Genomic DNA, 25,188 nt, shown 5'->3' on the forward strand with positions numbered 1-25,188 from the left:
AATGCTGACAATAGGCTGAGGTTGAGTAAAATGTCATGGTAAGCCAATCAGAGGTAGAGTTGGGCGGGTTTTCGAAAGCACGCATAGTCAGACACACAACGAACAACACAAGCAAGTCAGTCAACGAGAGAGAGACAGGTATGGCGTTCTGAAATCAAGGAGAGGGTTAACTTTTCCTGCTTTAGATTTCCCACCATGGTCCGAAAGAATAGGGGAGACACTTTGGTTCTCTCACTAGGACTCTAGAGTCGCTACTCACGTATAAAATAAGTTTGTAGTGAAAAAGAAGAAGTAGAATCCGCGCCGGGTTTATATATATATATATATATATATATATATATATATATATATATATATAATTGGTGGACAAACAAACTGAACGTTAAAGTGAAAAATACAGTAAAATAAACCTTCTGCGTTTCTCCGTTCTTTGACCTCTTTTGATTTTTAAGAAATGAATACCATGTCACAATTTATAATGGACTAACTGAGCCGCTAGTGTCTGACAGCAATTTACTACCGTTCCAACACACTCTCACTCCCAACTCGTCAAATACTGAAGCTTGGTCAGGACCCTTGGCGTCAGTTTTCAACGTGCAGGTAAAATTACTTAGTTAGGGTTAAAGAAAGATCGTGGGTGGGCTAACAAATGTTTAAAGGTCCCATGACATGGTGCTCTTTGGATGCTTTTATATAGGCCTTAGTGGTCCCCTAATACTGTATCTGAAGTCTCTTTTATATAGACCTTAGTGGTCCCCTAATACTGTATCTGAAGTCTCTTTTATATAGACCTTAGTGGTCCCCTAATACTGTATCTGAAGTCTCTTTTATATAGACCTTAGTGGTCCCCTAATACTGTATCTGAAGTCTCTTTTATATAGACCTTAGTGGTCCCCTAATACTGTATCTGAAGTCTCTTTTATATAGACCTTAGTGGTCCCCTAATACTGTATCTGAAGTCTCTTTCATTAAATTAATAAAGCCTTGGTGCAGAATTCCAGCCACTAGAGCCAGTCCCACAATGAGCTTTCCTTAGGATGTGCCATTTCTGTGTCTGTAGCTATTGAGGAGAAGAGAGGGGGGGCAAGGTGGAGGGTGGGGGTGTGGCCTTGACCAACTGCCACTTTGCTCGTTTGAAAGCCATGATGTCTCTCTCTCTCTCATGGGTGGGCCAAATTCTCTGGGCGGGCAAAGCAGAGAAAGGGGACGTAACCTTGCTCCTTATGACTTCATAAGGAGAAGATTCCAGATCGGCCCATCTGAGCTTTCATTTTCTCAAAGGCAGAGCAGGATACCCAGGGCTCGGTTTACACCTATCACCATTTCTAGCCACTGAGGGGACCATAGGCAGGCTGGCGGAATGCATATTAATGTTAAAAAACCTCATAAAGTGAAATGTTCATGCCATGAGACCTTTAAGTGACACGCGTGACAAGAAAAGGGTGAAAGTGTGTTGTTTGACCCATCCGCCACGTCACCTTGCCTCCTTACTGTTCATACTACGTCAACTTACAGCGCTGAGCTGCTGCTCTGCCCGGTGTGTCCCATACAGATGCTAAAGGGGGCCTTATGCGTCTGTATCTGACACTAAGCTGTCCTGTTTAGTTCAAAAACATCCGTAACACCACCAAACATAACAAACAGTATTCCAGCCAATAAGCGCCAAGAAGGATTTGGGGTTTGGGGTTGGGGGGTTAGTGTGCTGAAGCACGGAAGGGATGGAGAGGGGATGGGATGAGAAGGAGGGAGGGGCGAGTATTTGTTTGAAAATACTAAGAAGTGCCGTCACCCAACATCGCTTAGAGCACCTTTAATACAACCAGTTTCCAACTTTCTACACCGGCCCAAACCTAGTTTCACATAGACTGAAACTTCAACTTCTTTCACCATTTCAGTTGTCTCACTATTTATGATTCCACTGCCACTTTAATATTTTGTAGTGCCTCAACGTCAAGAACAACCTCATTTTGTTTGATATCTTCAACTTGAGCTATTACTGCCACAGAAAGATACCAAAAAGGAATTTTCGTCATATAGTCTGGACTTTTCCAGTCTAATAATACATCTCAAACAAATGTCTGGTGTCTCTTTAGGTTGAGATATGATAAATGAAGGCTCCAGCCATTATTGGAGAATTTAGGGTATTACCCCTGCTGTGACCTATGGCTTTAGTTGTTTGTCTCAGATAATCTTTGAAAGCAACATTGCCAGGTATTGCAGACACACTATCCCAATGAGGACTACATGGAACTAATGTTGATGGGAGTTGGTAGTCTCCCCAAGATACCTGGGCTCCACCTAGTCCATTTTCCTCCAGCAGGAAGGAACGTCAGAGCAGACTTCCCCGTGCTGAACCCTGATAGAACACTTCCCATGCACACATTCTCCCAGTGACTAGTCCCGCCAAAACACACACACACACACACACACATAAAATACAGACCAGCACACTCTTATCCTCATACCTCAATTGAGTATATACTTACACACACTTCCCATCTGTCCTCTGGCAGTGCTACTGGGTCGCACCCAAGTTCAGTCCAGCCAGCTGCCTCCTCTTCACTGCCAACCATCTCTCACACACACACACACACACACACACACACACACACACACACACACACACACATTCAGAATGTGTGCGGTCCAAGGATGTATTACAGAACACCTCAGACCCTTTGCAAAATGAAACTACACTACACTAATTTATAAAAAACATATTTTGTTACCACATGAAACACACACGTTTCATAGACTTAGTTCTGTACTGCTGATGCTAACCTAGAACACTTTTATCAATTCTACTTCTCAGTGATTAGAGTACTGTAAATGAAGTACACAGAGAAAGTTCACCAAACACTACACAAGACCAATGCTGCAGACTGAGGAAAATAGAATTAATTTCTCTCCATATACCCAAATCAGTCAACACGTCAACATGGAGCATCACAACAACAACATGTCCCAGTTTTCATACAGCTACTACAGTAGTGTGCAAACCACTGTTAGCTCAGCAAACAACAGACACACATAAAATACTGGATCCAGTACAGGTTACAATTACAGTAAAAAACAACAAACAAAAAAAAGAACAGAAAATACAGTACAGAAAAGACTAGACTTACCTGTTGCATTTTTATAATGCTTAAACCTGATTGGTGTGTCTACAATTAAGCAATCATGTGTTGGCGTACCTGATGGCTGTATTCCACAGATCGGCTCATAGGTGTGGTCATGTGACAGTCAGTGCTCTGGAATTGCAAGGAAGTGACATCATGATATACTTCTGTGTCTAATGTATACAAGTGTGTTTAGTGTTTTGCAAAAAGTGTGAGGCTGACATTGGGCTTATAGTGGTGCACAATGTTTTGCTCCTTGAGTGTAAGGTTTTGATAATTGTGCTATGTAAAGATAGCAGTATTGCTACTAAGTCTGCTCCCTTCTGAAGATCCATTGGAGCAATTCTAATTCTTAACTACAACTGCAAGCAGTTATGACAGGGCCCAACCCTCCGATGCCAGTCGCCCCCGACGCCCTGGGGAGCTGCGCCAAAGCAGGACCTAAAGCATTACGTTGGGGGGCGGGGGACAAAATTGGTGAATATTGAGAGGCGTGAGCCGCAACGTCTGCGGTACATTCCTGTTGCAAACGTTGTGGTTAACAGTTCATCTCCATGTATACAGACTACCTTTAACAATTATCTACAATAAACAAACTTCCTAAACCCTATGACCACAGGGGACAGCAGAGAGAAATGAGAGAGTTACTGAGAGGGAGAGGGGAGTAGGCAGGTGTGGTGGTTGAAGGAGGAGTGGAGGTGGTCAGGTTGTTGTAAATGGTGTCATAGGCGCAGATTTATTTTTTTGTCTGTGGGTGCTCACAGGCACAAGCCCTTTTAAAAAAAAAAGAAGTTGTCGAAAATTGTTTGCATTTCAAAACCTTAGGATATGGACTGTGCCTGACACGAACACACGCGCCTTTTAACTCGATAATAAAGCCGTAAAGTAGGCTTTCAACTCAGGACAGCGCCACTTCTCACCAATACAGATCGGATTGGAGATGAAAAGATTAAGTGGCACGTAAACGCGATCAGCTTTGTGGGAAATTAAGAATCAATGACACCAACATAACCAATCACACTGTGACAGACGCTCCACTCAGCACCAACTGCAATGTTTAATTGCACGGTATCGGCGCCTATGAATGCTATTGATTTTGTATTAAAAAAGTGGGAGAAAAGAGTTACATTTGTCCACTCTGAAGGTTGTAGAAACTTTGTCAGGTGGGTTAAGAAGTTTGTTTATTGTAGAAAACCAGGGGAGCAGGCGTAACAAAACGTAACAGTAGGAGATAAACATCAGTAAATATTGAGAAGTGTGAGCTGCAAGGTCTGTGATACATTCCCATTGCAAATATTCCATTAAGTTAACAGGGCAAAAGTTTTATACGTTGATTATAGCGACCCCAAATGGCCGATCTTTGCCAAATTTGGTACAAATCCTCAGAGCGGCATGCCGAACGAGCAACACATTTGCAGTTCTACATATTTGGAGTCATCCAGTGCAAAAATAAACATATTGAACATTATAACTCATAAAGGATAAACTATTAACATTTCTTACACACAGTGTAACAATCTTGGATGTAACAATATGGATTAATTTCACAAAGACCCGAAAAACTCTGGACTTCTGTAAGGGCTAGGAAGACAAAAAGACCATCAGCAGAAAGGGGCAACTGTTAGCTTTTAGCGCCAAAAGACCCTAAGTTTTGACTATTTATAATTATGAAGTTATAAAGTTATGAATCAGAAGTTCCGTTTGGCGTTGTATACAACATGCTTGACCTCAGAAGGGGTTAATTGGCCCAAACTGGTATATGTTAACTATAGCGCCCCCTAATGGCCGATCTTCACGTAATTTGGTACAGAGCCTCAGAGCGCCATGCCGAATGAGCGCCACAAGTTTTGTGTTGATTGCTTTTACTGTGGCAGAGATATTGCATTTGCAAATTTCCCATTTAAATGCATTGAGTTATTGGCCAAAACAAATAAATGTTGCTTATAGTGCCCCCTAAAGGCTGATCTTCGCCAAATCTGGTACAGAGCATCGTGGTGGGATATTTAACAAGGATCACAAGCTCTTTGCTGATAACATTTAATTTGACCGAGATATGATATGATATGCGTGTGGTGGCTAGCAATGAAAATTTGTTTGGTCGTCAAATGCGCATACTTTAACTTAGCAAAATTCTTTGTACAACTTTTGGTCAGGTCTATCTGGAGGTGTCATCTACAAGGTTTTGTGCAAATCGGTCACACGGGCTAGGACGAGTTCGAAAAAGTTGGTTTTGCGCATTGCGCGATATTGCGAAAAAACTTTTAAGCAGAAATGGGCATGGCCTATATCAATTAATTCAGGATGTTTCAAGGAACACGACCATGTAAGAATTTCTAATGTGCGATGTGTATTGTGTATTTAATGACAAATAAACATTATAGCGCCACCTAGTTGTCCACGTGTAATTTTTGTTAGGTGTGGTCCAGGGCCTATTGTCCATCTACCCTGTGAATTTAAAGTTCTTCACATTAGTGTAAGTGGTATATCTAGACTTGGGTCCCATAGGCCACGCCCACTTTGACCCCTCAGTACCCAACTCTAGGGTTGGCCTCAGGATTGGACCTTGATGGTACCCATCAAATTTTGTATAAATCAGATGAGCCGTTCATGAGATATAAACCTTTTGTAATTGTAGCGCCCCCCCTAGTGACCAATTTTCGTAAAACGCGTGGGGGACCTCCAGAGGGTCATGTTAAAGAAGAATCTAAAGTTTACAAATTTTTGTCAGGTCAATCTGAAGATGCCACGGTCCACGTTTTGTGCAGATCGGTTGCACGGTCTAGGAGTAGTTCGAAAAAGTAGATTTTTGATAAAATCGTGAATTTTTTATGCATAAAAGTCTAGGCGGAAATGGGCGTGTCCTATATCACGTGATTCAGTTGGATCCAGGGAACGCGTAGATGTATGGTTTTAGAATGTCATGTGTACGGTGTGGGAGTTATAGGGCAAAACACGTTTTTTTCTGCTATAGCGCCACCTAGTGTTTGAAATGGGTCAATGTTTGCGCCTGAGGTCTTTGCGGAGTTTTGGACCAGTCCTGAAAATGGCAACCGCCCACCATGTACGGTTTAGGCTGTAGTCTGAGTTTTAGGCGGAGAAGAATAATAATAATCCTTAGAAAAACAATAGGTTTCCACAGCTCCGCTGGAGATGTGAACTGCGTTGCCTTGCATTACGCGGTTCCCATGCCCCCTCGGGCTTGGACCCCTAATTAGAACGGGAATGGCCATCCTGTTCAGCATGAAAAGACAAAAAGAAATATCACATCATTGCAAAGAGCCGCTGACCCATGTTGCACAGACTACATCAGCAACAGTGAGGAATAGCCTAATAACAAAGCACAGGTCTGATAGCCAACAGTCAGCTAACTGTCATCTTTGGAGAGAGGAATCTCTGAGGCTCGTCTTCAGTGTATGGCTTTTAGAGTGAGATCTTCCAGCCAGCTGATATGATGCCAATGTGACTGTCTCTGAGTGCTTCATACACACACACACACACACACAGGTGGGAGTGGCCAGGCTGGAGGTGGTGGGGGATGTTGTTGGATGACCACCAAACACATGGAGAGACAGAAAGAGAAAGGGAGAAAGGGAGCAAGAGAGCGAGAGAGAGAGCATTTTTCAGCACTTTACGGCACTTTGTTGCATTTAGCAGCGCTTGGCAGCCATGCGTGTCCCTATTCTATGTATGTTTGTCAAGGTTGCACTTTTACTGGGACGTGTCCACTTCTTGCTCTTATGTAACTTTAAATTTAAATTGTTTCTTACATTTTTAGTGTTTAGTTTTGTTGTGTTTTTAATTAGGGCCCGAGCACCGACAGCGGCGAAGGCCCTACTGAAACTGAAGGAATTATTATTACGGCGAATGAATTGCCTTTTTGAGGGGCTTAACATACTCAAAAACCCAAAATTGGCAGTCACATCAATCCTGGTGAAAATGTACGTATTTTAAGTTAAAAATACGTAACCCCTACAAAGTTAAAAGAAATTGAGTAGACTCACGAAACTTGGTAGACATATGTAACATGTCAAGACGTACAACAAACGTCATTGGAGCCATACCCTAAACCCAACAGGAAGTCTGCCATTTTGAATTGAAAATTCGAAATTAGTGTGATTATGTGCCATTTCCACATGTCGTACTTTAATGAACTCCTCCTAGAGATTTCATCCAATTAACTTCAAATTTGGTCTGTGCCATCTTAAGACGTTAAAGATGAAAAGTTATTAAAAGAAAAACTTTTCGTCAGAGGGCATGACCTTGGCGGGGCGGCCATTTTTGTGCGTTTCGCCATCAAACAGGAAATGGGTGTAACTTGAGTGTACATTGTCCAATTGGCTCGAAACCTTTCAGAGTTTAAGAATCCAACTCTATAAAATATAAACCATTAAATGGCACTTTCTGGAGAGTTTTGTGCAAAGAAATGGAGAAATTGAGTATAAGAGCCTATACTTTGCATTGTTGTAGTATCAACAGGTATTAAGGCATTTAGCATTTACATAACTGTTTATCAGTCATCACCTGATGATACACATTGTATTACCTTGTTATGATATAAGAAGTGACCCATACAATGTGCCAAACATAATGTGCCACATGAAGGGACAGTGCAGCATATGACAATAGCAACAGCTGACAAGATTTGGGTCTGTGGTGACCAGTTCCACCTCACACAAACTTCCTTCTCCCATTCTCTCTCTTTACTACTACAACACACACACACACACACACACACACACACACACACACACACACATGGCAACCAAGTGGGGCTCTCCGTGACATATTTCCAGTAGCCAACTGACTGCAAGCAGGCACATCCGTACCCAAACGAGCAGGCTTATGTGCCGGGGCTGAGCCCCTGAGAGCCCCGGCCCAATTTAACCGCTGGTCATATCTGCTTGAAATTACCCACAATCAACAAGGGTCCAGGCCTGAGGACATATACAGGCTAATATTGAATATTGGTCATAGCGGAGAGTTTGTTTGTCATTGGTCATGGTTTGGCCTGCCCCCTATGTTTAAGCCACGCCCCCTTCCTTAACTGGTGACCCATTTAAGGTGGAGTCTTGTGTGAGGTATCATTGACATCAGCATAGAGTTCCCTTTTCATCGGTGATGATTTGCCCCGCCCCATATGATTAAGCCACGCCCTCATTAATAACTAATGACCCATTTATTGTACACTATTGTGTGAGGTATCATTGAACTCAACAGAGAATTCAGTTTTCATTGGTCATGGTTTGGCCTGCCCCCCATGCTTTGGCCATGCCCCCTATCATACCTAATGAACTATATGACGTAGAGTCTTATGTGAGGTATCGTTGAACTCAGCAGAGAGTTTCCTTTTCATTGGTCACGATTTGCAGTGTCTGAGTGCTGCACAAATGTACAGTCGCAAGGAGCGGCGCTCGTCAGGGTCACTGGCGGACGCCGCTCCTTGCGACTGTGCGAGGGCCCGTCCAATGCTGCTTGCAGCTTTAATATTTTTTTTTAAAGAAACACAATTTTGTTGTGATACTACAGTACGACAGTAGTGCAATGACAATAAAGCCTCTTATGTCTATATATATATATATATATATATATATATATATATATATATATATATATACATACATACATACATACATACATACATACATATGTATATATTTACATATACATATATATACATACTTACATATGTATATATTTATCATATATATATATCATTGTTTTGTTTCATCCTGTTTGCAACAGCTGCTGAACTTGCCCACCTTTTGTACACACTTGATAAAGCACAATCCTAGTAGGCCTTGATTGTTAGTTTCTTCTTCTGGTCCTGCTTTGCAGATGTGAACGAGTGTGAGCTGCTGAGCAGTGTGTGTGGAGAGGCTCAATGTGTGAACGCTGATGGTTCCTTCCTCTGCGTATGTCCCAGTGGCCAGGACTATAACGTCATGATCGCCAAGTGTGAGCCCGTTCCCACAGGTAACCCATCTGCAGCTTTCTGAGCACAGCAGGCTGAATAACTGCTTCATTATACTGCTGTTTCTCCATACAAGTCAGTAAAGTGAGGTACACAATCTTTAAACCGTAGATAGTGAAGCATAATGCATTAAATGATACCACAATATATAATAATCATTAATACCTCAAGATTCTGCATCACAAACACGTGAGTTGTTAGAGAGGAGGAAGGAGAGTTACGCCAATAAAGTGTGGTCCTTGCATCAAAATCAGAACTTTAAAACAAACTTCCTACATTTTATATATGTTCAATAAACATAACACATCAATTATAAACATTTCATTTTGCATTGAAAAGTCCTTGTCAGTGTTTCCAGAGTTCACAGTGCCATGTAGGACTTTGCAGGCACACCCTGGACTGTGAGGAATCTGCCCTTAAAGGGGTTGGTGCTACCAATGGCCAATGGTCCTTTAGTGTCCTCACCAAGTCTCCTCTGGGAAAGATTTACAACTGAAGTCCATATTTGCTTCTATAAGGACAAATTCAGTTCATTTTCTTGTTATTGCTAAAGAAGACCAGCAAATGATCTGATATAAACAACAATAAATGTGCTTCAACCAGACACATGCATATTAAACTGCACTCACAAAAGTGTACATTACTCCATAATCAAATCCAGACACAACTGTGGAGGTATGATGCTTTATGCAAACAAAAGAATCAGTTTTTTCCTGGCAGTATCTTCTCAAAGAACAATAGAACAAATGGCAGAACAAAGTAAGACAATCTAGGATGTAGTTTAGACCACCACTTACAGGTAAGCAGTGGAGGAGGCTGTGGCTCAGGTGGTGGAGCGGACCGATTGGAAGGTTGGTGGTTAGATCCTTGGTTCGATTTACATTTACAATTAGCATAAAGCCAACATAGAGAACCTTTCATTTCATCTGGCTTTGAAGCAGAAATGAATGGGCTCTTCACCGGTGCCTTCAACACTATGAACAGGAGGTCAGGTATGAGTGACCACTCAGCTCAACCATTGTAATTCCTTTATTCATCTTTCAGTGTCATCAGTGGAGCATAAGGAGTGCTACTACCGTCTGAATGACAAAAACCTGTGTGAGAGTGTGCTGACCAGCCATGTCACCCTGCAGGAGTGCTGCTGCACTCTAGGAGCCGGCTGGGGGGACAACTGTGAGGTGTACCCCTGTCCTGTCAATGGCACAGGTGAGGACCTGACAATACCACACAGAGACACAACTTTGGCTATGTTTCAGTTACACAGTATGCCACGGGATTTTAAAAGCATCATTTCAACACATTAGTATACTATAGTTGTATGATGAAGCTAGAGAGCAGGAGCTCCTGTGTTGAGTTCATTTAAAGAAGTGTGCAGCTTTTAACAGCACCACAGCCCTTTGCTTTGTACTGTATGTAAATTCACTAAATCTGATTCTGACTGATTCACTGTCACTGTGCATACTGCTAGAAGTCACACTCAGCCCAGGCTCTTAAAACCTTCATGTTGCCAAGACTAGACTATTATGCAATGCATTATGGTCCAGCCTCAGTCAGAGTTCCCTTTATTGGCTTCAGCTGGTTCTTAGAGAACTGCACACTGCTCTAAGTGAAACATTATTGCTGATTGGACATCATTCAGTTTTTGTTATTCTAGGTAAACTGGTGTTCCAGTAACAAAATGTCAGGAAGCAGCTACTATGACACATAGTAATATATATCTTAAAATAAATCTTACCCATTTTAATAAGTGAGCAGGAACTTAAGCGCTCTGTTGGCCTTTACAGTGAAGTGTACCTAATAAAGTGTTCCTACAGTATATGTACTGTAGGTATGCAAATGCTCATACCTCATTGCTCAATGGACTCTTAACCTCCAACGCTCCATATCGGCTCCATTCAGACCAGTTTGATCAGATGTGTCCGTCTGGAAGAGGAGTTATTCCCAACGGAGACTTCCTATACGGAGTGACCACAGCTGACAGCTACAAGGGTAAGACTGAGCTCCTCCTACATTACACAACTCAACACCATCCATAGGGTTTCATAGTTCTCCCTCACATAGTTGTACCTTGACCTATTACATGTGCTGTGAGTCATCTCCTGAGCTTTCTATGCCATTTTCTTCTGTTGCAACTCCAGCCAAGATAAATGAGAAATGACATCAGGGTTTGGGCATCAGCCTCTTCTGTAACCCGACCAGCACACTGAGCTGCTCTCTCCTCTCCCTTTCCATTTGTGTGCATCCCATCCCAGAAATGCTTGTTACTAACCTAGCACTGAGGCGTTTCCTCCCTGGAGTCCTTATGTTTTTTCACCCAGCATATTTCCTTGGAGTATGTTGGCACCAAGATCTTGGTTGCAGCTGTTGCCGTGGTTCTGCTGCACTCCCTGCTAAGCTCTGCGGTGCCCTGCAGTGTCATCCTGCTGAACGCTGCTGCTTCCTGTTACGTCCATCCATGCTCTGCTGGGCCACGCTACATCCTGTAACGCCCTGCAGCGCACTGATATGACATGAACTACTACGACTACCATTTGAAGTCACTGTTCCATTATTAATTTGACTATTATCGCCACTGTTCATCACATCCCCAACCGGTACCGTCAGACACCGCCTACCAAGAGCCTGGGTCTGTCCGAGGTTTCTTCCTAATAGGGAGTTTTTCACACTGCTTGCTCTTGGGGGAATTATTAGAATTGTTGGGGCTTTGTAAATTATAGAGTGTGGTCTAGACCTACTCTATCTATAAAGTGTCTCGAGATAACTCTTGTTATGATTTGATACTATCAATAAAATTGAATTTAATTGAATTGAATGGGTTCGCAGCCGAGTGTGAAGCAGCTGGGATGAGGATCAGCACCTCTAAATCTGAGGCCATGGTTCTCAGCAGGAAACCGATGGAGTGCCTACTCCAGTTAGGGAATGAGTCCTTACCCCAAGTGAAGGAGTTTAAATACCTTGGCATTTTGTTCGCGAGTGAGGAGACAATGGAGTGGGAGATTGGTCGGAGAATCGGCACAGCGGGTGCGGTATTACATTTAATTTATTGCACTGTTGTGACGAAAAGAGAGCTGAGCCAGAAGGCAAAGCTCTCGATCTACCGGTGAATTTTCGTTCCTACCCTCACCTATGGTCATGAAGGTTGGGTCATGACCGAAAGAACGAAATCCAGGGTACAAGTGGCCGAAATGGGTTTCCTCAGGAGGGTGGCTGGCGTCTCCCTTAGAGATAGGGTGAGAAGCTCAGTCATCCGTGAGGAGCTCGGAGTAGAGCCGCTACTCTTTTGCGCTGAAAGGAGCCAGTTGAGGTGGTTCGGGCATCTGGTAAGGATGCCCCCTGGGCGCCTCCCTAGGGAGGTGTTCCAGGCACGTTCAACTGGGAGGAAGCCTCGGGGAAACCCAGGACTAGGTGGAGGAATCCAACCTGGCCTTGAAACACCTCGGGATCCACCAGTCGGAGCTGGTTAATGTGGCTTGGGAAAGGGAAGTTTGGGGTCCCCTGCTGGAGCTGTTGCCCCTGGGACCCGACCCCGGATAAGCGGACAAAGATGGATGGACATCTAATGATTTAAATATCATTAGTAAATTTCTGACACATCATTGCCTGGTCAGAAGCCATGGGCCCACCACCTGTGGGAGGAACCGTTGGGGTCGGGTGCGATGCCACATGGGTGGCAGTGAAGGTCAGGGGCCTCAACGGACCAGACCCGGGCGGCAGACGCTGGCTCTGGGGACGTGGAACGTCACCTCTCTGTGGGGGAAGGAACCGGAACTGGTGCGGGAGGTGGAGCGCTACCAGTTAGATCTGGTGGGGCTTACCTGGTTCTGGAACCATACTCCTGGATAGGGGTTGGACTCTTTTCTTCTCCGGAGTTGCCCAGGGTGTGAGGCGCCGGGCGGGTGTGGGGATACTCACAAGCCCCCGGCTGAGCGCCGCTGTGTTGGAGTTTACCCCGGTGGACGAGAGGGTCGCCTCCCTACGCCTGCGGGTTGTGGGGGGGAAAACTCTGACTGTTGTTTGTGCATATGCACCAAACAGGAGTTTGGAGTATTTGGCCTTCTTGGAGAACTTGACTGGAGTCCTGCATGGGGCTCCAGTGGGGGACTCCATTGTTCTGCTGGGGGACTTCAACGCACACGTGGGCAATGATGGAGACACCTGAGAGGCGTGATTGGGAGGAACGGCCTCCTGATCTAAACCAGAGTGGTTGTTTGTTGTTGGACTTCTGTGCTAGTCATGGATTGTCTATAACGAACACCATGTTCGAACATAGGGATGCTCATAAGTGTACCTGGTACCAGAGCACCCTAGGCCGAAGGTCAATGATCGATTTCATAATCGTTTCATCTGATCTGAGGCCGTATGTTTTGGACACTCGGGTGAAGAGAGGGGCAGAGCTGTCAACCGATCACCATCTGGTGGTGAGTTGGGTCAGGGGTGGGGAAGACTCTGGACAGACCTGGTAAGCCCAAACGTGTAGTACGGGTAAATTGGGAACGTCTGGAGGAGGCCCCTGTCCGACAGACTTTCAACTCACACCTCCGGCGGAGCTTTTCGTGCATCCCTGTGGCGGCTGGGGTCATTGAACCCGAGTGGACAATGTTCAAAGTTTCCATTGCTGAAGCTGCGGCGAGGAGCTGTGGTCTTAGGGTCTTAGGTGCCTCAAGGGGCGGTAACCCACGAACACCGTGGTGGACACCGGTGGTCAGGGAAGCCGTCCGACTGAAGAAGGAGTCTTTCCGGGATATGTTATCCCGCAGGACTCCGGAGGCAGTTGCAGGGTACCGAAGGGCCCGAAGGGCTGCAGCCTCTGCCGTGAAAGAGGCAAAGCAGCGGGTGTGGGAGAAGTTTGGAGAAGACATGGAGAAGGACTTTTGGTCGGCACCAAAGTGCTTCTGGAAAACTGTTCGCCACCTCAGGAGGGGGAAGCGGGGAACCATCCAAGCTGTGTACAGTAAGGATGGGACACTGTTGACCTCAACTGAGGAGGTAATAGGGCGGTGGAAGGAGCACTTTGAGGAACTCCTGAATCCGACTAATACTCCCTCTATGTTAGAGGCAGAGCTGGAGGATAACGGGGGATTGCCGTCAATTTCCCAGGCGGAAGTCACTGATGTAGTCAAACAACTACACAGTGGCAAAGCCCCGGGGATTGATGAGATCCGTCCAGAAATGCTCAAGGCTCTGGGTGTGGAGGGGCTGTCCTGGTTGACACGCCTCTTCAACATTGCGTGGAAGTCTGGGACGGTGCCAAAGGAGTGGCAGACTGGGGTGGTGGTTCCCCCTTTTTAAAAAGGGGGACCAGAGGGTGTGTGCCAATTATAGGGGTATCACACTTCTCAGCCTCCCTGGTAAAGTCTACTCCAAGGTGCTGGAAAGGAGGGTTCGGCCGATAGTCGAACCTCGGGTTGAGGAGGAACAATGCGGATTCCGTCCTGGTCGTGGAACAACGGACCAGCTCTTTACTCTCGCAAGGATCCTGGAGGGAGCCTGGGAGTATGCCCAACCAGTCTACATGTGTTTTGTGGATTTGGAGAAGGCGTATGACCGGGTCCCCCGGGAGATACTGTGGGAGGTGCTGCGGGAGTATGGGGTGAGGGGGTCTCTACTCAGGGCCATCCAATCTCTGTATGACCAAAGTGAGAGCTGTGTCCGGGTTCTCGGTAGTAAGTCGGACTCGTTTCAGGTGAGGGTTGGCCTCCGCCAGGGCTGCGCTTTGTCACCAATCCTGTTTGTAATATTTATGGACAGGATATCGAGGTGTAGTCGGGGTGGGGAGGGGTTGCAGTTTGGTGGGCTGGGGATCTCATCGCTGCTCTTTGCAGATGATGTGGTCCTGATGGCATCATCGGCCTGCGACCTTCAGCACTCACTGGATCGGTTTGCAACCGAGTGTGAAGCGGTTGGGATGAGGATCAGCACCTCTAAATCTGAGGCCATGGTTCTCAGCAGGAAACCGATGGAATGCCTTCTCCAGGTAGGGAATGAGTCCTTACCCCAAGTGAAGGAGTTCAAGTACCTTGGGGTTTTGTTCGCGAGTGAGGGGACAATGGAGCGGGAGATTGGTCGGAGAATCGGCGCAGCGGGTGCGGTATTGCATTCAATCTATCGCACCGTTGTGACGAAAAGAGAGCTAAGCCAGAAGGCAAAGCTCTCGATCTACCGGTCAGTTTTCGTTCCTACCCTCACCTATGGTCATGAAGGCTGGGTCATGACTGAAAGAACGAGATCCAGGGTACAAGCGGCCGAAATGGGTTTCCTCAGGAGGGTGGCTGGCGTCTCCCTTAGAGATAGGGTGAGAAGCTCAGCCATCTGTGAGGAGCTCGGAGTAGAGCCGCTGCTCCTTTGCGTCGAAAGGAGCCAGTTGAGGTGGTTCGGGCATCTGGTAAGGATGCCCCCTGGGCGCCTCCCTAGGGAGGTGTTCCAGGCACGTCCAGCTGGGAGGAGGCCTCGGGGAAGACCCAGGACTAGGTGGAGGGATTATATCTCCAACCTGGCCTGGGAACGCCTCGGGATCCCCCAGTCGGAGCTGGTTAATGTTGCTCGGGAAAGGGAAGTTTGGGGTCCCCTGCTGGAGCTGCTCCCCCAGCGACCCGACACCGGATAAGCGGACGAAGATGGATGGATGGATGGATCATTGCCTGGTCAGAAGCTTTGGGAAAGACCCGAGAACATCCTGATGTGTCCTGCCTCACCCTGTTCTCATGTTGTTATCTAACAGAGGGCTCCTCTGACACTCTGTTCTTCTCTCTGGCTGTTTGCAGATGCAGATGAGTGTACTCTGTTTGGCCAGGAGGTGTGTAAAGGAGGCTTCTGTCTGGACACTGTGGGCAGCTACGAGTGTTACTGTAAGACGGGACAGGACTATGACGCTGCAAATCTGCAGTGCACAGGTGTGTGTGTGTGTGTGTGTGTGTGTGTGTGTGTGTGTGTTGTGTATTAAATGTGTGCTTTGCTTCCTGTCCTGTAGACATGGATGAGTGTGTGGATGAGTCTCTGTGTGCTGGTGGACAGTGTCTGAACACAGATGGCTCGTACATGTGTTTCTGTACCCATCCCATGGTGCTGGAGCCCAGCAGTAACCGCTGTGTCTTCATTCCTGAGGCAGCTGGTAAGAAAGGCTTTCATCTCGCATGCATTGTATAAATGTCCCTCCAGGAAATTCTTGAATTTGAAACTTTCAGTATTGTCAAGTCTTTATGATATTTAAGCCATTTCTTTTCAAAAAACAAATTATTAACAAATTATTAACAAATCATGAATAGTTAAATGAAATAGTTAGCCCTGATGTATGTTCTCTGGCAGTGCTAACTCTCAGGCTATGTACGGCAATGTTTGCAGAGTATGAATCCAGCAAGCCTCATGATGCTCTCGTACCCAAACACAGCTAAAACGTTTTACACACACACACACACACACACACACACACGCACACGTGTGTTGGCGAGAGAGAGAAATGGACGCACTCTGCCAATGTTCATCAAATGATAAAAGGCTGTTTTTGGTTTCTCCAGGGTGGTGTTAGATTAGTGGTGCCTCTGCATCAAGTGTTGATCTGAGTTGGCTGTTAAAACTATCTACAATACAATCACTAGAGGCAGGTAAAAAGAGTGCAGCAGTGTCATTTAAAAGCTCAGAAGTAAGATAGTGTTTCCTTACAGTTGGCTCTGGAATGTTCCGTTGTCTAAAACCATTGCCAGTAAAACAGAAAGAAAGCTCAGTTCCTTGGGCTGGACATTTTCCTGAGCTATTGTCAATAAAGTAAATCATATTCCTGACATCAAAATACTGAGTGAAGTTTAGAAAGAATGATTTCAGTTTCAGTTTCATTTATAGTTTCAGATCCCATTGAATTAAAATAGAGAGTGAAAGCGAAAGAGAAAAAGAGAGTAATAAAGAAATGTGTGTGTGTGTGTGTGTGTGTGTTGTGTGTGTGTGTGTGTGTGTGTGTGTGTGCACGTGTATTTGTGTGTGTGTGTGTGTGTGTGTGTGTGTGTGTGTGTGTGTGCGTGCGTGTGTACACACGTGTGTGATTGCAGAGCAACATGAGGCGGAGCAGACGGACTACCAAGGGATCTGCTGGCAGACGGTGACACAGAGCATGACGTGCACGCGGCCACTGGGTTCCGACAGGAAGACCACGTACACAGAGTGCTGCTGTCTGCACGGCGAGGCCTGGGGCATGGAGTGTGCCCTGTGCCCCTTCAGGAACACTGGTACACACTGCACACAACAACATACACACACTGCTCTCATCTTTGGAATGTACGTCACACTGCAAGCCTTAGTGCTCCATTCTGACTTCTCGCTCACATCTGGGTTTTGTTTGGCTGTTCACTTAATTTTTTAAATGTGGGCAATATTGAGATTCCAACGTGAACTACTCACAGTTCTGAATGCGCTAAAGAACAGTGACAAAGACGTGGCACGCAGCAGCTGTAGTACAGAAGTAAACATGGAGGCCAGTCTTTACGCTTTCAGAGAAGAAAGTGGATGTGCAATGGAAGCCAGGACAACAGATGAGAAAGAGAGCAACATGTTTTATAATTTTTATTTGCGGTATGTGTGTCCGTGTCCATGTGTGTGGATGCAGAGTGGAATGTCTACACTGAAACAGATTTCCTCCAAAATGTCATGATGTCAAGGGCAACTTTTAATCTGTTAGCGCCTCTCCACAAGACTCACAGCAAGTTCAGGCGAGTCATGTCCCTGAGTAAGTGTGTAGGAGTTGGGCTTCCACCAATAAGGGCGTACATGGATGACATGACTACCATAACAACAAAGCCATGCATCAGACGCCTGCTAAAAAAAACTCCAGGAAAACATCAAGTGGGCAAGAATGGAGGACAAATCAAGCAAGTATCGCGCATCTCCGTTATCAAAGGCAAACTGTCAATTACATATCAGTGACAAACAAATCCCAACAATCCTGATAAGCACATCAAGAGCCTCAGAGGGTGGTACAATGCTGACCTCAAAGACACCCAGCAACTGGAATAACTCAATGGAACTGGAATAACAGCAGGATACAGTCAGTGGCCTCAAACAAATCAACAACAGTGCTCGTTGGACCATAGTGACACAAGAGGTGCGCCCACAGCCAGATGCCTCAAATCCATATCACAGGCCAGACAGGGCTACTGGACAAAGTAGGAGGGCATTGAGAAGAGGAAATTCACATTGAGCGAGCTGTGGAGCAGGTAGACAAATAGGCTGAGCTTTATCATCAGACACATCTATGATGTCCTGGTCTCTCCCACAAAGCAACGAAGCCTTTGTAATTTTGATTTTAATAAGTCCAGGACTGCCAATAATGAAAAGAAATAATTTAATCAAAGAACCAATTGGTTGTACTTGATGTAAGACAAACCTATAATTTTATTGATACAACTCTAATTTGATTTACATCAATACTGCCAACATTAAAATGAAAACGTCACAAATAATGAATGTTGTACTTGTGAGTGTTGTACTTGTGTATTATGTGATGAGTTTAACAAAATGAATAATACATTTTCATTTCATTAATTAATTAAATTGTATCATCGGCCTCCCTGTCTCTTCACAGTCTTATCCATCTGTTTTCTGACAGTTAGCAATAGCTGCTGGATCAGGTGGGCCTAGCCCATCCAAGACCAATCATAGTTCTGTCGCTTCTGATACACATATTTTACGTTAACCTAAATAATTGCCTTAGGCTACATCATCAGTGGTAACAGGCACCAAGACCAACATTTAACAGCATGGCATTGCCTAGTCTTCACATGAGTAGGTGTCTGGGTTAAAAAATGATGGCTGATTGTGATTGTGATTCCACAAGGCTGTCCTTCAGAGCATCCTGTCCTTTAGTCTGATCTGTGTTTTTGGAAACATGCAGCCTAGACATGAAAAGGTTGCAGCGTATGGTCAGTATGGCAAGCAGTGTCATTGGCTGTGACCAGATGTCAGCTGTCAGTTGACAAATTTGGTTAAAAATCGCCAAAGTTTCCCTTTAATTCACCATTAAACCAGCAATCAAAAGTAATTTAGAATTTCAATGTCAACGTTATGAGTTACATTAAAGCTACAAACTAACGGATACAGCCCTAATGGTAACTGTGACTGTTGAAAATAAGCAGTATGCATCAGATCTATTCCTGTGCATTGATATTGCTGCTTCTCTAAAAATTCCCTCCATGAGGAACCGATATTTATCTTATATATATTATATATTTATGCCCATCTTTATTTACATATCGTGATATTTGATTTTCTCCATATCGCCCAGCCCTAATTTCCAGTCTGTGGAACCACTGATTAATGAGTGGACTGGTCATCTCTGGGTTCTCACACCTATTCATTAAGGCAGAACCTGGCAGCTCCTGACGTTTCTTATCTTTTCTTTCTCTGTGTCTTTCTCAGAAGATTATGCGTCCATGTGTAACCTTGGCGGGCGGCGGGCATACGGTCATGACGCCCTTGTTGCTGGCCCTGTCCATGAATATGAAGTGAGCCCAGACTATTCACCATTACCTGATCCTGTCCTGCCTTTTTACGATGAGGAGCGTGAGTATTTGTCTATTATGAATCATTTATTAACAGAGGAATAGCACTGAAACACAGGGTTTTAATGCCACTAGACCTTAATCAGGTCTTTACAAAGTTCTTGCTAGTAATGGGGCCAAGGTAAAGAATTGGGAAGTATACATATAGAGTTTTTTCAGGTAGCAGTCCAACCTTAATGAAGGCATGTCTACTTGTGACTCCATGTCACTGGTTGTGACCAGCTCAACCAAAAGATTTTTATTTAGTTTCTTCTTTTATCTAGATCATTTTAAAGTGACCTGAGGAGAACAGAGATTAGTCTGAACAACCCTTCCTGGTCTGAGGTATAACCAGTTACTACCATAATGAACAATGGAGAATACGGTGGAACAATTATTGGAGCGCATGTGGCTGATATCAATGCTTTATTAAACTCAAACTATCAACGCTTTCATTATGAAATAGTGTGATTAACAAGCCATTGTGACCATTTAATTTGTCTAAAAATAAAACAATTTGTCATGAAGTCATTTAATGATTTTAACATTGAAAGTCTTTGCTTCTCCCCCTAAAAGTTACCAGCTAAATTTGGTATCCCAAATAGATAACATTTATATATATTTTTTTTACATTTCTTTATTTAAAAGGGACAACGCACATCAATCAACATGAGCACAAAGTCCAACATGTAAATGTGTCAGATTTAGCCATGCAGGTGCAGTCGCTAGCAGGTTGATGACATTAAATAAGCTACAACATTACAACACATACGCATAACCACAAAAACTCAGCTTGTCAGCTGTCAGGGCAGGTGTCAACAAGCTCCTGCTTCTCTTATTCATATGTTTTGGGCCTGCCCGTCTATTCACAACTATTGGTCCAATATCTTTCAAACATCATCAGCTGCTCTTCAGGCGCCGTTTCTCCAGCAGTATTACAAGCCAAGCCCAGTGGCCCTGCCTGAAAGTGAAGCAGACCTTGTGGCTTTCTTGACACTATTAGCTTTATGGCTATTACTACTTTGTTGGAAGTCAGCTTGCCCCCCCATCCTTGCAGACGTGGATCAGAGATGTTCTCCATTTCAGTTAATTTGAAAAGATTAAGCATACACTGCGTGGGTGCACAAATACATGTTTCAAAGTGTGGCAACCACTTTTGACCATAAAGAGAAGCTGCTGCTCCATGGTGGGCCTCAATGAAGCTGACTGTCACCCTTTATATCTCATTTATAACCTAGTAAAGGGGCCCTGTTGTTGAACATGTATTTATTACTAAGAATTGCTGCTTAAAACATGTTTAATTTTAATTTTTCTTCTGTTATTAAGTTTTGTAAGCAGATATTGTTACACATATATATATGTTTTTGTTTAATTTCTTTTCTTTTCAGTATATATGTTATGAAATGTTTTAATATTGTCTGATTAAATGTTGTTTTGGACCCCAGGAAGACTAGCTGGTCATCTAGGCGTCAGCTAATGGGGATCCTTATAATAAATACAAAAATACAAAGGATGTGTGGTCGGGGGTTCATCTACCTTCATTGATATAAATGGTGTGGACAGAATATTCCAATTACTTCTCAGTAACACAGCAGCACAAACTGCAGCCTCCAAAATGGTTATACATGTGAATCAACACCTCTCTAAAAAAACCCTGAACATGCTAACGTCATACAGCACAGGTGCACATCTGATGAACGGGCATCTGAGTGTGTATTATACTGGGCATGTGCAGTTGGTTTGACAGTTATGAGTTCTACAAACTGCTGGAAGTGAAGACAAATGTGTAATTCGGTATTATAAATATGCAGGTTCAGCTTCTCTAAGGACAAACACTAACGTATGTTCTCATTTCACAGCGCTTTGCTGCCATCTTGTGACAATAAAACTAACAACATGTTAGAATGAACTCCTTTAAACAGATATCCAAATCCCGCAGTGGCTGAAGCCTCAGCTGGAAAGAAAACCTTTGCTTCTGATGTCTCACAGTGGACAAATACTAGATTGAGAGCGGCTCATAGAATACATTAGTGTGCTCAAAATTTGAAAGCAGATTTTTGGGGCATGCTTGGATTTATGTATGATAAGAAACTGAGGACTTCCAGCTGAGGCCAGTGGTACATCAGTTCATAAAAACAAGGTTCATGTAATATATGGCTTTATCCTAAGGAATAGTAATTCCTTAGGATAAAGCCATATATTACATGAAAACAGAAAGTATAATGCCACAGTTAAAAGAATCCCTAATTAGCCATAAGCAGTTCCTGTTTCCAATGTACCCATGGATGTACCGACAACTACCAATGGATTACTTTGATACTGAACTTAAAAAATGTGATGTTCTCAGAACAGTTCTGGAGTAGTTTTGTCCTTTTGTGCTACAGCTCCATTCAAGGCCTTTGAGGGTTTGCGAGCAGAAGAGTGTGGGATACTGAATGGCTGTGAGAACGGTCGGTGTGTCCGGGTTCAGGAGGGTTACACCTGCGACTGCTTTGATGGATACACCCTGGACCTGTCCCGCATGGCCTGCATTGGTATGAGGGCAGTAACACACATTTAAAACACAGAAACACTAACTTTAAAATATCTGTCATGTTTGATGTCATTTTTGTCCATCCTCTGTCCACAGATGTGAACGAGTGTTCAGAGCTAAACAACCGGATGTCATTGTGTAAAAATGCTAAGTGCATCAACACAGTGGGCTCCTATCAGTGTGTGTGTCTGCCAGGCTTTGCTGCCTCTGACAAACCCAACTACTGTGTGGCCCCAGCAACACACCAAACAGCAACACACACAGGGAGCATGGACGGACACTAGGGGGCGACAAGAGACACTATAACCACACGCACAAGCTTGTATCACTATACTTGTGAGGACGTCCACTGACATTCAGCCACTGCAAAATCCTCAACACTAACCTTAAAGCTCCCTGGTTTGGTTTAAGTGTCGAGCAGCACTCCCAATCCAAAAACACCTCTTAGTCAGAAGACACCTGGAGGAAAGGTAGAGATGTGGTGGTCAAATAACACAATCAGGGAGTATACCAGTTAAATATATTTGTATCATTTTTGTCCAACATCTAAATCAAACCAAAAGAACATGCCCTGTTCTGATTTGAATCATTTAAAAACTAATCCAAATCCACATCTGCCATTTACCAGTGTCATGTATTTTTTCTCACTTCCTGCATTCCCCCTCTGTTCTATCTACAATCTATTATCTACAATAATTATGTTACTTTGGGTCCTTCATCATTTTAGTAGTTTTCCAATGCAGACATTTTAAAAATAAAACATTTGTAATATTATAAAGTACTCCCAATTTTAAAGCCTAATTTTGTAGAAAGCATAACAGTATCTTTTTAATGAATTCTCACAGACTTCACTGTCAACATTGCAACATGCTCTGGTTTCTTTGGTTAAAGGAATAGTTTGTCATTTTGGGATATGCTTAGTTGTGTTCTTTCTAGGAGTAAGATGGAAAATGTCATGTCAAATATATGCAACAAGGCGGAATGGCAGATCTCTTAATACAGCCATGTTTAGCAAAACGTTGGGTACATGCCATGGACAGCTTTTTTCATTCCAACAGGAAGTTTTAAGGCATTATGTATAACATTCAGACACTCGTGGGTACATGTAATGAGCCAGGGAGTAAATAGGGAGTGATTTTGGACATGAGTCTACAGCCACATGCAGGTATAATAATTGGGTTGTTGACTATCTTAGTTTATAGTGTTTGCATGCTAGCATTTGCTAATTAGCACAATACATTTAATACCAGCTGACTGTCATTAGTTCTGGAGGTATTAAGTCATAAACCAAAGTATATCATTTGACCTGATTATGGCACTGGATGAAAAATCAAAGCATCACATTTATTACAATTCATCCTCTGGAAAACACAGATGTCTGAAACAAATATTGCTGCAATCCATCAAAAAGTTGTTTAATAAAAATAACAAATGTCAACCTGTTTATGGCACTAGTGGAACACCAGATTCAGTACAATTCACCATCTGGACATCTATCCACCAGCTGAGACATGTCCGGAGTCATCACCAGCTGACATTAGCCCCACTGCTAGGGTGGACCCCCCCCTATAACTAACCCATCAATTCCCTACATGTATGATGTATTGTCAGAATAAATAATAATCAGTGTTTTTTTTCACATAGCTCAATATTTGATGGAATCCCTGATGAGTAATTTATAGTAATGTTTAATTATGGTGTATGCATTTCAAATTATAATTTTAATTGTTAACATTAAAACAATGGTAAATGCTTAATTGAACTCTCACCTTAACCTAAGATGTGTGGATCGACTAGTGTGTCTTCAAGGGCTTCATCACTATTTAAAACCACTTAGTAGACACTTGGTCCGTAAAGTATAGAAATACAACAAACACACACACACACACACACACACACACACACAGTACTTAATCAAAGCCCATATATTCTGCACTGTATCAGAAATCTAACTACATGAAACAAACAGTAATTTACTTGAGATGAAGATTCAACTTAATCTACTATGTGTGGGATAGAAACAGAATTGTATAAAATGTGTTTTGTCTGTTGCTTTTCCAAGTCTGTTCCTTATTTTCTTTTGAAGTGGCGTTGTATGTGTGTTATAAGAGGTCGTTTTGCTCATTTAACGTATCGACAAACCCTATGGACTTGTGCTGGGGGATCCAATTGTTATTTTCTACCCAGTCTAACTGATTGTGGATATTTAATTCTGTGAAGAGGCCAACTGTCTGCTCCCTCTCTTCCTCCGTTGCCATGCCTCTGTCTGCCATAAAGAAAAGCTTGTTTCAACACTAAAGCATCACCTAATCATGTATTATCCACACTTTTGTGGGATTTTGTCTTTGTGTTGTAAGAATGGTAAAATGCGGTCATAAAATTACTTGTTTTCTGGGACATAGGACAATTCCAGGATTCATGCGTCTTACCAAGAGACTTTGTTTCCTGGTATTCCTTCCCTTCTTCCTTCTTTAGACACATGTTGAGAAGACTGAAATGTGTTTTATTTTTCATACTTCAGTTATCTGTGTTTTACAGCAAAGTCTTGCCAAGTTGTAAAGCTGCTATGGGACAGCGATGGGAGAGAAGAAACTTTACATTGTACATTTAAGCCGAGTGGAGAAAACAGCTGATGTATTTGTAATTTGTACATGAATAAATAACTTTTTCTATGAATTCATATTACACTGTACATTAAACCCATTGGTAATAAACCACAAATTGTGATATCTGTGCATTGGCTGGTCATTTTTTACTGTTTACATGATGCATTGGCAGTACTTTTTCCACCAGAGAACCGTGGGGTCTGGCACTGGGCCTTCATCGTCACAGAGTCAGAATGTTATGGGCTGTACTTTTAAGATGTGAAAAGCTCTAACACACACACACACACACACACACAAACCACCATTACAACTGATTGTCATTAGCTGACTATGCTAATCACATGTTGATTTATAAGAAACAGTGGCAATCCTAGTATTTCCAAACTACAGACTGTTATTGTTGATATAGCTGAAGTTAGTTAAATTAGCATAATAGTAA

At 43.5% G+C, this 25,188-nt stretch overlaps 1 protein-coding gene across 5 annotated transcripts in view; it reads left to right on the forward strand.

The window, feature by feature from the left end:
* Positions 1 to 24,878, forward strand: part of ltbp1 (latent transforming growth factor beta binding protein 1) — a 239,834-nt gene extending 214,956 nt beyond the window's left edge. For 4 of the 5 annotated variants that reach the window (XM_028602867.1, XM_028602869.1, XM_028602870.1 and 1 more), the window contains 9 exons: positions 8,955 to 9,092; positions 10,135 to 10,296; positions 10,990 to 11,079; positions 15,852 to 15,980; positions 16,058 to 16,198; positions 17,127 to 17,303; positions 19,489 to 19,632; positions 21,995 to 22,144; positions 22,240 to 24,878. In XM_028602867.1, coding sequence (XP_028458668.1) covers positions 8,955 to 9,092; positions 10,135 to 10,296; positions 10,990 to 11,079; positions 15,852 to 15,980; positions 16,058 to 16,198; positions 17,127 to 17,303; positions 19,489 to 19,632; positions 21,995 to 22,144; positions 22,240 to 22,427 — 1,319 coding nt within the window. In that variant the 3' untranslated portion in view covers positions 22,428 to 24,878. The remainder of the gene's footprint in view (positions 1 to 8,954; positions 9,093 to 10,134; positions 10,297 to 10,989; positions 11,080 to 15,851; positions 15,981 to 16,057; positions 16,199 to 17,126; positions 17,304 to 19,488; positions 19,633 to 21,994; positions 22,145 to 22,239) is intronic. The other variant, XM_028602868.1, reaches the window with a different exon arrangement.
* Positions 24,879 to 25,188: the final 310 nt, after the last annotated feature.

The sequence above is a fragment of the Perca flavescens genome, chromosome 17 (genome assembly GCF_004354835.1).
Source record: "Perca flavescens isolate YP-PL-M2 chromosome 17, PFLA_1.0, whole genome shotgun sequence".
Classification (NCBI taxonomy): Eukaryota; Metazoa; Chordata; class Actinopteri; order Perciformes; family Percidae; genus Perca; species Perca flavescens.